We start from the raw sequence: 12520 nt of genomic DNA on the forward strand, positions 1-12520 counted from the left end.
TTTTTGTGGGTCAGAGTAGCACTTGAGTTTATGTCTATGGGAGCACACAAAATGACATCTAGACTTTCATTTCAATATTATAACTTTTGATTTTGTTTCATGGTAACTTTTGATTTTATTTCATCATTCTATGAAGTACATTGGCTCTTTAAATTCATTAGCTAAAATACAATAAGATGTCTCTGTTCTTTGGAGCTACACATACTACCAAGAAATATCTATTAAATAAGAAGTGTCATCCTTCATAAAAGATAGTATTAAGAATAAGAAATCACTAACATTTGCCACTGAATCTAAGTTCATTTTAGAATTAAGATATAGTTAAGAAATTTTAAAACTATGTAAGATTAAATTATGTTGGAAAGAGTCAGAAACAGAACAAAGAACAGTAATTGATTACTTAATTTTATCTCCAGAAAAATTTTCCTAATAAAGACTATGAAAGGGGTTATTTACATACCAAATAAGATGCGCATCATTGAACCAGATTACCAGAAATATCTGAGTTACTGTATCTGCTACACTGATACACAGTATGGTTTATAACCTATGTGAGTACTGCTGTGACTTCTATCCAGATGTCCCCCCACAGCCTTGTGTACTAACAGGTGGGAGCTTTAGGAGGTGACTGGACCATGGGTGTGGGACACTGGACTTGGGTGTGGGACACTGGACGCCATGGGTGTGTCATACTGGATGAGTCCACTGCTGGGTTTCAAGCCAGGTGTGAGCTTGGGAGGGGAAGCCTGATGGGAACAGGTGGTCACGGTGGCGTGGCCTGGAAGGAGTGAAAACGAAGTAATGTGCTGCAGGTTCTACACCTAGCTAATGGCAGAACTAGGATTTGAACTCACCCAGCCTGGCTCCAGGGTTTATGATTTTAATCATTACCCTATACCCAGGTCTCTATATAACAAGTAAAGTATTTAAAGAAGCAGGTGTAGGGTTCTAAAACAAGAATCAGGACACAGAATGGGTGGTAGGTGAGGGACAGAAATACAAGTAATTCTTAGACTTTGAATTATATAATTAATATAGCAAAAATGAATAATTTTATCATTTAGTGGGAGGTGAATAAATAGTTTGACAGACATTAACACAATTCAAGTTTCTATTATTGCCAGAAACAGGGCTAGATGTACAACTAAGGTGATCTATTCTTTACCACAATGCTTGATTTACTCAGAGCTCCTAATTGTGGAACGCTAATCACCCTACGGAGTGCACTCTTTAAAGGAAAATACAAAATCTTTTGCATACATTGTCGCAAACAACCCTGACATTCTCGCTGTGGAACCTTCCCTCAAAACCACAGCACCGTAAACTCCATCGCCTTTTTATGATCTGATTTCTATCCCACAGCGCACTACATATTCCTTACGAGTCGGTACTATGTCTTGTTCTTTACTGCATCCTCAGTCCAGGGTTGGCCCTCCATAAACATCTGCTGTATGAATTAACAAGGCAACAGGAGCGTGATGAATCACAGCATGTTTGCGTCTTGCATTTACAAAAGCTCTATGGGAAAACAGACTTTCATTTTCACAAAGTTTAACATATTGACTGGAAACACCGCCACTGACCTGAGATACATATAAATCCGGAAGAGAAGAAGGCTTCATTGTATGCAGAGAAGTTGTGCATCTGCGCGTAGACAGCGTACACGGACATGTGCGAGCAGGCGCAGTCCACGTAGTCCGAGGTGTCCCTCACCACCCTGCACAGCGGGCTGTCGGACCACCAGCTAGGGCGAAGCACAGCAGTCACCACTCCCGTTTCACCAACACACAACATGCAGAGGTGTTGCTTACAGAACAAAAATCACCAGCTGAACCTAAGTGTTCCTCATGCAAGAGCTAAGCAGACCGTGTTTTCAGGCACACTGGAGAGAACGTCTTGCCCAGGACATGAGCCAACAGATACCTCGAGACATTGTACGAAGCAGTCTTAGCACCAGCCACACCTGCCATAGCAGCCTCCGTGTGCACAAAGTTGTCCTCCCGACTCAGCAGCACCGGCCACCAGCCCCTGCCTAAGCTGAAACAAGCCCACACGCCCCTCGCTCCAAAGTCCCCGGCGGACAGCGCAGCCATGGGATGGGTAATGCTCATCCTGCCTCGTGTTTCCCGAAATCCTTCGCTTAGAGTTATGGAATTTCCTGCGAGCGTCTCTAACACTCCGCCCTCATCTTTTGGGCATTTTGGAGCCGCTTACACATGTGTTTCCCAAGGCACTTCCAGGCTTCCTCCCGTCAAGTTGGTCCATCCTGCATTTCCAGGGATGCTGCTGTGCCTCCTCCACCTAGTGCATCTCCGTCCATCACTGTATATTTGTAAAACTTCCCAACCCAAACTGCAGATTTAAGCTGGAAGCATTCATTGCTAGTCATATAGTGAGGATTATAGAATACTAGGACTCATACTGGGATCATATCATGACAAACCTATTGCACATGGAAGATACTGTCAGGCAAAAATGCACCGAGCTCGTGTGTGTCCCACTGAACATCGTAGCCTTGCTACGTGGCACATCGTAGTCTCAGAGCTTTACCCCATGACAGTGTGGCTCCTGAGCAGCTATGGCTGTGTGGCCGCTCAGCATCCCAAGAGAGCATCCCTTAGGTGTTACTGATAGGGGAAAAGATCAAAATCCAAACCTTCATATGGCTTTTACTGAACATGTTCACTTTGGCACCATCCCACGGTAGAAAAATTGGCTTGCACCATCATAATTTAGAATTTAAGATCTGGTATCAGGCATTAGGAATTGAAATCCAAAATTTTTTCTCACAAAGAAAGACTAACCAGAATCTTGATGTTTTCAAAGATAGCTGATTGGCCCAGTAAGCTATTAAGCCTATCTGGAAGCCCAGCTTGCGTGGGTGAAATCCAGAAAGAACAAAATCTCATGACTGGTATGGATCCTTGTCCCTCTGGATGAGCGACAGCACCTGCTCAGAAATGTGAGTCCCGAGGCCAAGGAGACTCAAAGAAATTGCTCTCTTCTTACCATTCCCACACCTGGCTTTAGTCCCCAAGTGTATTTCAACCCCTTTGTGGACTATAGTTCCCAGCCTGCTGACCCCTCTAAACGTACAGCACCAGGGCTGGAATGTAGCTCGGTGGCAAAGCACCTGCCTGGCAAACATGAGCCCCTGAGTTCCAATTCCTGGCACCAAATAAACAAATAAACAAAAACATAAATGTAGAGGTTCAGTTCCTGAATCACCAGCCTGGATGGAAGGAAACTCCCTTCCTGCCCAACAAGTTAACAAGAACTTTGGAAAAGTAATCTAGATTAAGCAGACTTCATGCTCCAACCCAGGAAAAGAGAAGCAATGAAGGAAGTTTTGAGCTGCACACATACATAGGTCACTTGGCTGCATGTGCCATGGGAACAAGGATAGAGCATTCCCAGTACTGGAGGATTATTTACTGGAGGGTTATTCTCCAGTCTGCAGTCCCACCAGAAGCTGCCACCTACATGGAGTACAGTGAGGAAGAGGAATGAGGAAGACCAAATTTTAAACCTAAGAAATTATTAAAATGTACCTTTCAGCAGCCTGATTCCAAAGGAGACACAGAGATGTCTGAGGAACAATTCTGGGCTCGGCAGCATAAATCCTGTAGAGAACTTCACTGTTAGCCAGGACTCCGGAACTGTGGTCTTTCACACTCAGAGATAATACCTACAATGTCAAAGGGAGCAGAAAATGCGATGCCTGTTTCCGCTTAGTGTCGTGACTCAGTCTCCCACTCTGAACTGAACTTCATTTTTCTAATAACTGGCCACTTGATTCCTTCTGATATTAATAGTTAGCTCCATTTTGATGCATTGCCATCTAAATGTTTTCTATAGTACACGTTCTCCCCCTACTTCATTATATTAAGATTCCTCCTTCATATTTTTTATATTTTGGAGCCACTTATACATATGCTTTCCAAGGTCCTTCACATATCTCCCTCCATAAATTATGGCTCATGTTTCCTTCCCCAGTAAAAACTCTTCAGCTGACAAAGTTCATTTTTAACTAATTAGCTGATGACATCGAGGGAGGTGTATGACAGGATGTAGTACAGAAAGCTGTGTTTTTCATTTTCCCATGTATACATACACATACATATTTTACTTAATAAAATAAGAAAAATGTGTTTCCAAAAGAAACATTCTTAAATGATTCATGAAGATGGACCGCTTTGCCTGAGAACTAATATTCACAATGTACAGTAGTTGTCAAAACTCTGATCAAGGGGCTGGGGATATAGCTCAGTGGCGTAAGCACCTGCCTGGTAAGTGCGAGGTCATGAGTTCGATCCCCGGTACCTCAAAAAAAACAAAAACCCTTCTATTTTAAGGGGCTGGGGATTTAGCTCAGCGGCACAGCGCCTGCCTGGCAAGTGCAAGGTTGTGAGCTTGATTCCCGGTACTGGAAAAAAAATAATGTGATCAAACAAATGCATTCTGAGTGTATCTGCTAAGAAAAAGGATTTCAACCACATAACTTTTTCTTTTTCTTTTTCTTTTTTTTTTGGTTTTTTGGTTTTTCTCCGGTACCGGGAACTGAACTCATGACCTTCCGCTTGCCAGGCACACGTAACTTTTTCAATGATAGATTACCTTACTTCTCAGGGCAGGAAGGCTGCTTCCAGTTACAAACCACTGCTGGCTACTGTACTCCGTAAACTGTACTAATTTACAGGTGCTTTCTCCAGGCACTGTTTCTGCATCTGGAGCTTCCAAAAACCTTTCTGGAATTTGAATATAATCACCTTCCTTTCCCTCAAACTTGTGCCCATTGATTTGCTGGAGATCCCAGTGAAGAGCCAGTATTGACAAGTAAGGGCAACTGTCAAGGATGGTTTTGCTTCTGTAAGAGAAAAGCAAAGCATCAGCCAACACAGCCTGTACTTTCATCCGCATCCACGTATCTTGGTTAAAACGTGTTACATGGGGACCCGGCTCATCAACTGCAATGACACCACCAAGCCAGAGGCACCGGATCAAATCTGCTTTCAGTTCTTTTGTGGTTAACCATTATAATTTCAGTATTATAGTATTTTAACCTACAAACGAATCTAATCCTATTGTCCAACTGAATACAGAGTCAAGACTATAGCAAGTATAGTGTATATAATGCTATTATTATTATTATTTTATCTCTTGCTTCCTCTTATCTTCCTCTTATATGTGGACTGACTATGTATTTTAACTTCATGTGTCCTATAACTTAAGAACTATCATTAGAAGTTTTATATATCCAAACAATTTTTAGTAACTCTGTCAGAGTTCATAAAAGACCCTGAAAATAGGGAAATGCTTTAAATTATCATAACAGTTTTTAAATATATTCTTCAAAGTTCTTCCAAATGTCAGTGTGACTTAATAAACTGACAACATTCACAGGGAGTAAAATTTAAAAAGTAAAATTTAAAAATTTAAAATGCTTTTATACAAGCATTTTAACCAGATGTGTCCCATTTAATAAGTCAAATAATAGTCCTTGCTTTGGGGTAGTATATATTTACTCTGCAAAAATCAAGAGGAATTTCCTTTTCCAACCATGTCCTTTTTACAAATGATTTCTATATTCTCAAACAGAAATAAAATACTTTTAGCTTTGTGCTACCATGTTCCAAATTACCTAATGAATATCACCTATATACCACTGTGCGTGAAAAACCTGCCGTGGAACTCCTGCCATGAAACACAGAGCCTGAGGTTCACCCCCATTCTGAGAACTGTCTCCACAGGGACTCAACATCCAGCACCCTCAGGAGAAGCAGAGTAACAGCAGAGGAAACTCTCCTAAGGGTAGGATCAGCTTCCTTCTCTTCCATTCAGAATCTGCCCTCTACCCTTTAAATTAGAGTAGGCAATATGACTTTTGAACTCTCAGGACATTTTGAAATGAGAGGAACCTATTCTTGACAGTGTAAGTTTTCTCTTCTGGTGCAGTGGCCATGTTTGCTTCAGTGAGCTGCATTTCCACTCTAGGGCTCTTGTGGTAGAAGCCACTTACTTTTCAGCAGCAGAGCCACAGGGAACATCAGTCAGCAGAGAAAAGGCAAAGTTCTCAGTCACGCCAGTGAAGTGGCTGAACCCCCTGGTGTCCTTCCGCTTTGGGTTAACAAGAGCACAAAGAATCTCATAGAGCAGGGTTCGGCTTTCACTACTGAAAGCTTGATTCCTTCCTTCCACAGTTATCTGGGGAAAAGTCAGGTACGGAAATATGTATGAGAAACTCAGTTTCATAAATTACACGCAGTGTATAGATCCCACGTGTGCTTTATTAAGCTGTTAATATTAACAAAGTAGAGACGAACCTATGATGAATTTAAGAGAAAAAAGGTACCAAAATACATTTTAAATACAGTTGCATGGATCACTTCAACGATAGTTAACATCGTGAATTAAAATTAATCCCACTTTACACCCACTCCAAAGACTCTTTTACTTTCACCCAACAGATAAGGGAAGAAGTACCTCGAGAGCATTTGCTCACAGTGGAAGAGAGGTTATTCTTAGTTACCTGCTTTTCAAAGGACAGATGCTTCCACATGTCACTAAATTTTCATAGCGCACTGAATCAGAAAATCTTTTCAGCTCCAAGTGCTCAGGATCTTTGGCACACAGGCTTTTTCAGTCAGTCTGATCCTCCCACTTTAATGAACTGGGTTATTTGTTGTTGAGGAACAAAGCAATTAAGAAGGAGGTGAAATCGCTTTTGTGGTATTCGCAGCCACAAGGATGGGACCCCGCCTCCGCTCTCAGACTAAGCCTGGGAGTGAGGCTGTGCGCACACCTCCCACTGCAGTCCACTAGAGCTAATAAATCCTGTCAATCCTCGAACTCCGAAGTCATCCCTTTGTCTAGGATTCCTACATTATGCCTCACTTACCAACAAGTATGATCTCTCTCTGTAGCTTGTATGTTTCTCTACTAATAAGGTGATAACTTTGAAATGATTCATCTGTTTGTCCTACTGGATGAGTTCCCTGAGAAAATGATTCCACAGTTCCCATTTTTTTGGTAACTTTGTAATCTAGTTACAGTTCTAAGCTGACGGCAGAATTCAAGATATAAATTTATAGGAATATCCACCTCAAAGAAAAGGAGGAAGAATGGAGAATAATCCACAGGGGAAATACGATAAAAGGGACAGAATAAAAATTTAACAATGCAAAAATGACAAATGAACACCGAGGGCAGTCTACTCACACTGACACAAGCAAACTGAACAAGACAAATAGAAAATAAGCTCAAGAAAAATCTCCCAGAACTCAGGAAAGTGTAACGGACAAGCAGGATAAATCCCAGGGCAAATCCCTAAGATGTAAACATATAAAAGAGCAGGTAGACAAAAAAGAAAATAAAACAGCTCCTTAACAAATGAGAGAAATATGTCTAAAACTGCAGGCTGCTTTATATCAGAGGAAATCAGGAAAAGAGACAACATCAGCTATATCTGGGTGATTTTTAAAATGTCTAAATCTACAGTTTAAAAAAATCATACTAGAAATCAGACAGGGAAAGATTACTAACAGAGAAACAAAAATTCAGTTTGACATCAGACATTCTGAAAATAAAATGCCAGAAGTCAGCAGAGCAACACGAGCAGAATTTTAAGCATTAAAGATTATAATTCAAGAATTCTAGAGCTACTCAAACTTTCATTCATGCTCAAGAGAAATATGAAGGTTTTTTTTTTTTACTAAAATATGCAAAAACAAAAATGTCATTTCTAAAGGACTTGGTTAGTACACACACTTCATAATGCTCAGGACTTTCTATGAACTTCTCTATATTATTATTTCCAGAAAAGGCAGAAGAGGCAGAAAGAGGGTAATTAACGTGTCTCAGGGCACACAGCTGGTGACCTGGCTGGCCCAGGCCTGCTCCTGACTCGCCTGCCCTGATCACAGCTTCCCCACCTCCTGGTCCAGAAGCTACAGCGCAGGCTGCCTCAGTGCACAGCCAAGTCCTGCAAAATCACTGTAAGCGTGAAATACAAACCCAGACAGTAAAGTGTGGAGTGAAATCGAAATCACCACTAGTATTATTATAAAACCTACCACACATAAAAATCCTGATATGAAATACACAGTATTAAAAAGTGTGCAATGAACATAAACAGCCTGATTCTAAAAGGCCGCTTGATATAAATAACAACAAAGGAACATCCACAGTTACCAAAATTCAGTTATGAACAAATAGAAGACCTGAATCAACTGTGGAAAAAATTTTGTAAGCTACCAGGATAGAGAACAGAAATGGAGACCACTCGAGAATGGTCGATCCAACTTCACAGAACAACTCATCCCTTAGCTCTTTCGAGTGTTCCCGAGCACAAAATTAGACCTCATGACTCATGTTTTACCGAGCTTCAATAATCAGGAGACCGAACCCAATGAAACTAAGAATTAGAATAACAAATGCATCAGGATTCTGAAAGGCTGATATTGTTCCTGGCGCAAATGTCAGCTTTAAAAAGAATTTTTAGTGCATCATACCTGGAAAAATCAGAGGCTAGAACATTGTCATACAAAAACTTGCCTGAAGACACAGCTAATTTTATCCAGAAAATATCTACAGGGAATCATTTAAAGCTACTGATGTTAGTACAATATTTTTATCACTTCAACGTCGATAAGTAGCTGTTTCTGGTGTGTGCAGCTGACGTTAGAACAGAGTGTGACCCCTGGCTTGGAAGTTTAATTTTGCTGCACTGAGAGCTGACATGCATATGGACTTCGTACCTTTTCCATCAAATGCATCCCGGCACTGAGCTGCTCTTCCGTGCTCTCAGAGGCCACGTTAACACTGATGCTCTGCAGCACTCGCCTGAGGATGTCCTCGTCCAGGGGCTGCTGCAGCTCATCCGCCAGCCCCCACAGGGCCTGCGAGGCTGCGTCAGAGACGAGAGTGACGTTGGCGGTCCCGTAGGCTTCGTCGATTCTGGCACCACCTTTAGCGTCAAAAAGCACAATCTGAAAGCGCTTAGGAAAGGCCCTGGAAGACCCGGTCTCCGGCATTAGCATGACATCCAACACAGTGTTTCTCTGGCCGGGCTCAAAAAGCAGCATGCCTTCAGTTCTCTCAAAATCCTTCCCAGAAACAGCTGGAGATACGAGTATCCGACCGATCATTTCAGCACTCCCCAACTCCTGGAAATCAAACGGTAACATGTAAGTGAGCCTGCAGTATCTCTGCTCTGCCCGTAAACCAAGTCCTGTTTCTTAAACAAATTCTACTCTGTTAAGGAAACGATGGGTGGTAATATCGGTACTCCCGAAACACAGAAGAAATATGGAAACTTTTTCTAACATCCTTTGATAAGTTAGAGAGCTGAATACACATCACATTGATGAGGTAGGAAAGGTAGATGCCTTAGAATGAGAGGAGGGAGGAAAAGAGCAGAAAAGAAAGATCAGGATGGTCCCACAGAAATACAGAAGTACTTTTTGTGATGTACATTTTCACTCTTGATCTCTTCCTTCTTTCTTTCAGAACTCCAATGACCCTCCTTTCCTTCAGGGCTCCTCAGACACAACGTTAGAGCTGTTGTTATAGCTGCAGAGGTCCCTGATGACCTGTTCGGTGTTTTGATCAGCTTTCTTGGGCTATTGAGATTGGACAGTTCTATTCCTCTTTGTGCAAGATCACTAATTTCTCTGTCCTCTTCATTCTGCTGCTGAGCTTACTTATTCAGTTTATTTCAGTTATTGTATTTTTCAGCTTTAAAATTCTTATGTCTTCTATCGATTTGCAAGGGCTTCCTATTCCTTTGCTGAGCCTTTTTCCTGTTCTCATTTGTTTCAAAAATGCTTGTAACTGCTCACTGAAGCATCTTATGATGGTTGCATTAAAGCTGTCAGATACTTCTAATATTTCTGTTCTCTTATTGGAATCTATTGATTTTTATTTTTCACACAATTTCAGATCTTTTTTGTTCTTAGTGTGATAAATGATTCATTGAAACCTGGACACTATGCATATTATTTTCTGAGACTGGCTATTATTTAAGCCTTCAGTTTTAGCTGGTTTCTTTCAACACTGCTCAGGTAGGGAAAGGAAGGCTACTAACTTTTGTTTTTGTTTTTTTTTTTAAATTTTTCCAGTACCAGGAATCGAACTCATGACCTTGCGCTTACCAGGCAGGTGCTTTGCCGCTGAGCTAAATCCCCAGCCCCTTTTTTTGTTTTTGTTTTTGTTTTGTTTTGTTTTATTTAGGGCTACCAACTTATTATTGACAGGTGGAGGTGGCAGTCTAGTTTTCCCCTTTGGCTGCTGTTGGGAGAGGGAGAGGGAGAGGGAGAGGGAGAGGGAGAGGAAAAGAAGAACTCCTTAATGCTAGGTGGGGTGGGAGTTGGCCCCCAAGCAGACCCCACTGTCACCTCCCGTGTTAGAAGGGTGTGAGTTCCTTTCTGAGACTTCACCAGTGTCTCTATCACACCGAGGCTGGAGGTCGTTTTACTACTAGGCAGCAGAGAAAGCCCTCACTCTCTACTTGGTCCCCAGACACTGTGCTGGTAGAGAGGCTGAGGGCTTCAACAAAGGCAGAAAAATTAGGTGCCCTACTCCCTTTTTGCTGGTTATGGGTACAGCTGGGGCCAGTTCTCTTCTGGGAATATTTAGCTAGAGTATAAAAACCTTTGTAATGGTTTTCTCTCTTTGTAGACTGCCACTTTTCTGTTTCTCTGACTAGGCAGAGCAAGCTTCATGAGAGGCTTTTTAAAATATCCTTTCCCGTTAGTGTTTCTGTGTGCAGATTCCTTCAGATCAAAGTCTGGGATATGAGGCAAAAAGAAAACCCTAGCTAGTCCCAGTGTGCTACTCCTTGGTAGGTCCCTAGCTAATCTGCTTTCTTTCCAGCTTTCAAGTCTTCTGTTGCTGTTACTATATATGGGTATGTCTCATTACTCTTGTTGCTGAGACACGATACTCAACACCAAAGAAAGGGGGAAAGGTTTGTTAGGTTCACAGAATGGGGAAGGTTCAGTCCATAATCAGCTGGTGCCAAGGCAGAAGCGCAACAGTTCATGGCAGCAAAAGACAGCAAAGGTAGTAACAGAGAGAGCAGACAAGCCTCTTTCTGTCCCTTATGTTGCATACAGGGTACCTGTCGGAGGATGGGTGCAGCACTCCCACCCTTAATCCTAGCACCCTTGATCCCAGTATTGCATTACTAATGAATCACACCCTCTAGATCCAGCTACCTCCAAACAAGCCCTGCGACTGCATGAGGCTTTGGAGAGACACGCAGACACAAGCCATAGGGGTATGTATAATGTTCAGGGCCTTTGGTTGTACTTGACAGGGAAAAGCACATCTATTCCATCTTTCCAGAAACAGAAGTCTTCTACTTAAAGTGAACTTTTCAGATTCCATTCTTCACTTCTATTGTGTCCGTTAAGAAGGCCTTAGTAGTTTGGCACCACCACAATGGCTCTACTAAGTGTGCAACTGAAGGGCAGTATGGTACTAAAATTAGAAGTTGTGTGTGTGTGTGTGTGTGTGTGACACAGAGAGAGAGCGATTATGAGCAACGAGCTCACGCAGTTGACGAGGCTGAGCAGTTCTAAAATCTTCAGGGTGATGTGGTAAACCGAAGCCAAAAGGAAAGTTGATGGCTTAGTTATAGCTCAGGTGTGAAGGTCTGAAAACCAAGAAAGGCAATGGTTGTAGTTACAGCTCTAAGGCCAGCAGACTGAAGACCGAGGAAGATCCATCCTTCCATTGAGGATGAAGGAAAGAAAACACCAGCATTCCAACTGAAAGGCTACCAGGCAAGGAGAATGGCCTCTTCACTACACTCAGTACTTCAACTGAGGAGACTAATATACAACAGAAGTGCAACCTGACTGGACAATCACCCGATCAGCTAATTTAAATATGAATCTTATCTAAAATGCCCTTGGAGAACACGAATAATGTTTAGCATGCAAATACATGAGCACCCTGTGGTCCAGTCAAACTGACACATAAAGTTAAGCATCACAGTAGAGAAACCTAGAAATTCATTAAATGTATCACCCCACAAATGAGAGTCCTTTATGAGTTACATGTTAGTGACAACATGTGCTTTGCAAAGAATGATGAATCTAGAAAAAAAAACACTGAACATGATACAGATGTTAGAATTCAGCCTTTTTCAGCCAATTTCAATTCTCTCATCCGAGCATATGCAGTGTTTGTAAGTATGCCTCAAACCTCTACCATCTGTTCGTCTCCAGTATCTTCCTTCCACGTTAAAAAGCGGTGAACGAAACATATGTACCTCCCAGGAGCAGAGGAAGAATGAAACGTATTTTTTCTCATTTCTTTTCCTGTCTTAAACACTCTTGACAAAATTCATTAAAACTTCTGCATCAGAACACATCTCTGTGTTCACAGCACTTCCAGGCTCCGGAAAACAGCTTATTTCAGAGTCTCATACAACTGAGAGTTTTTTCTTCTTGCTGGCTGAGCTGTAGGTGGCCCCAGAAATAAGTTTCTCTGCCTGTAAGATGGCAGGAGAGGG

At 41.9% G+C, this 12520-nt stretch overlaps 1 protein-coding gene across 1 annotated transcript in view; it reads right to left on the reverse strand.

Annotated features, from left to right (window-relative positions):
• The window catches only part of Adgrv1 (adhesion G protein-coupled receptor V1), a gene marked incomplete in the record, with an annotated part of 436569 nt that overhangs the window by 242165 nt on the left and 181884 nt on the right, over window positions 1-12520 (reverse strand). Inside the window, 5 exon segments of the mRNA XM_013512957.1 lie at window positions 1584-1744; window positions 3552-3688; window positions 4618-4867; window positions 6020-6204; window positions 8757-9164. Of these exon segments, the coding sequence (XP_013368411.1) occupies window positions 1584-1744; window positions 3552-3688; window positions 4618-4867; window positions 6020-6204; window positions 8757-9164 (1141 nt within the window).

This window comes from Chinchilla lanigera, unplaced genomic scaffold (assembly GCF_000276665.1).
Source record: "Chinchilla lanigera isolate Chin_1 unplaced genomic scaffold, ChiLan1.0 scaffold00017, whole genome shotgun sequence".
In the NCBI taxonomy this organism is placed as follows: domain Eukaryota; kingdom Metazoa; phylum Chordata; class Mammalia; order Rodentia; family Chinchillidae; genus Chinchilla; species Chinchilla lanigera.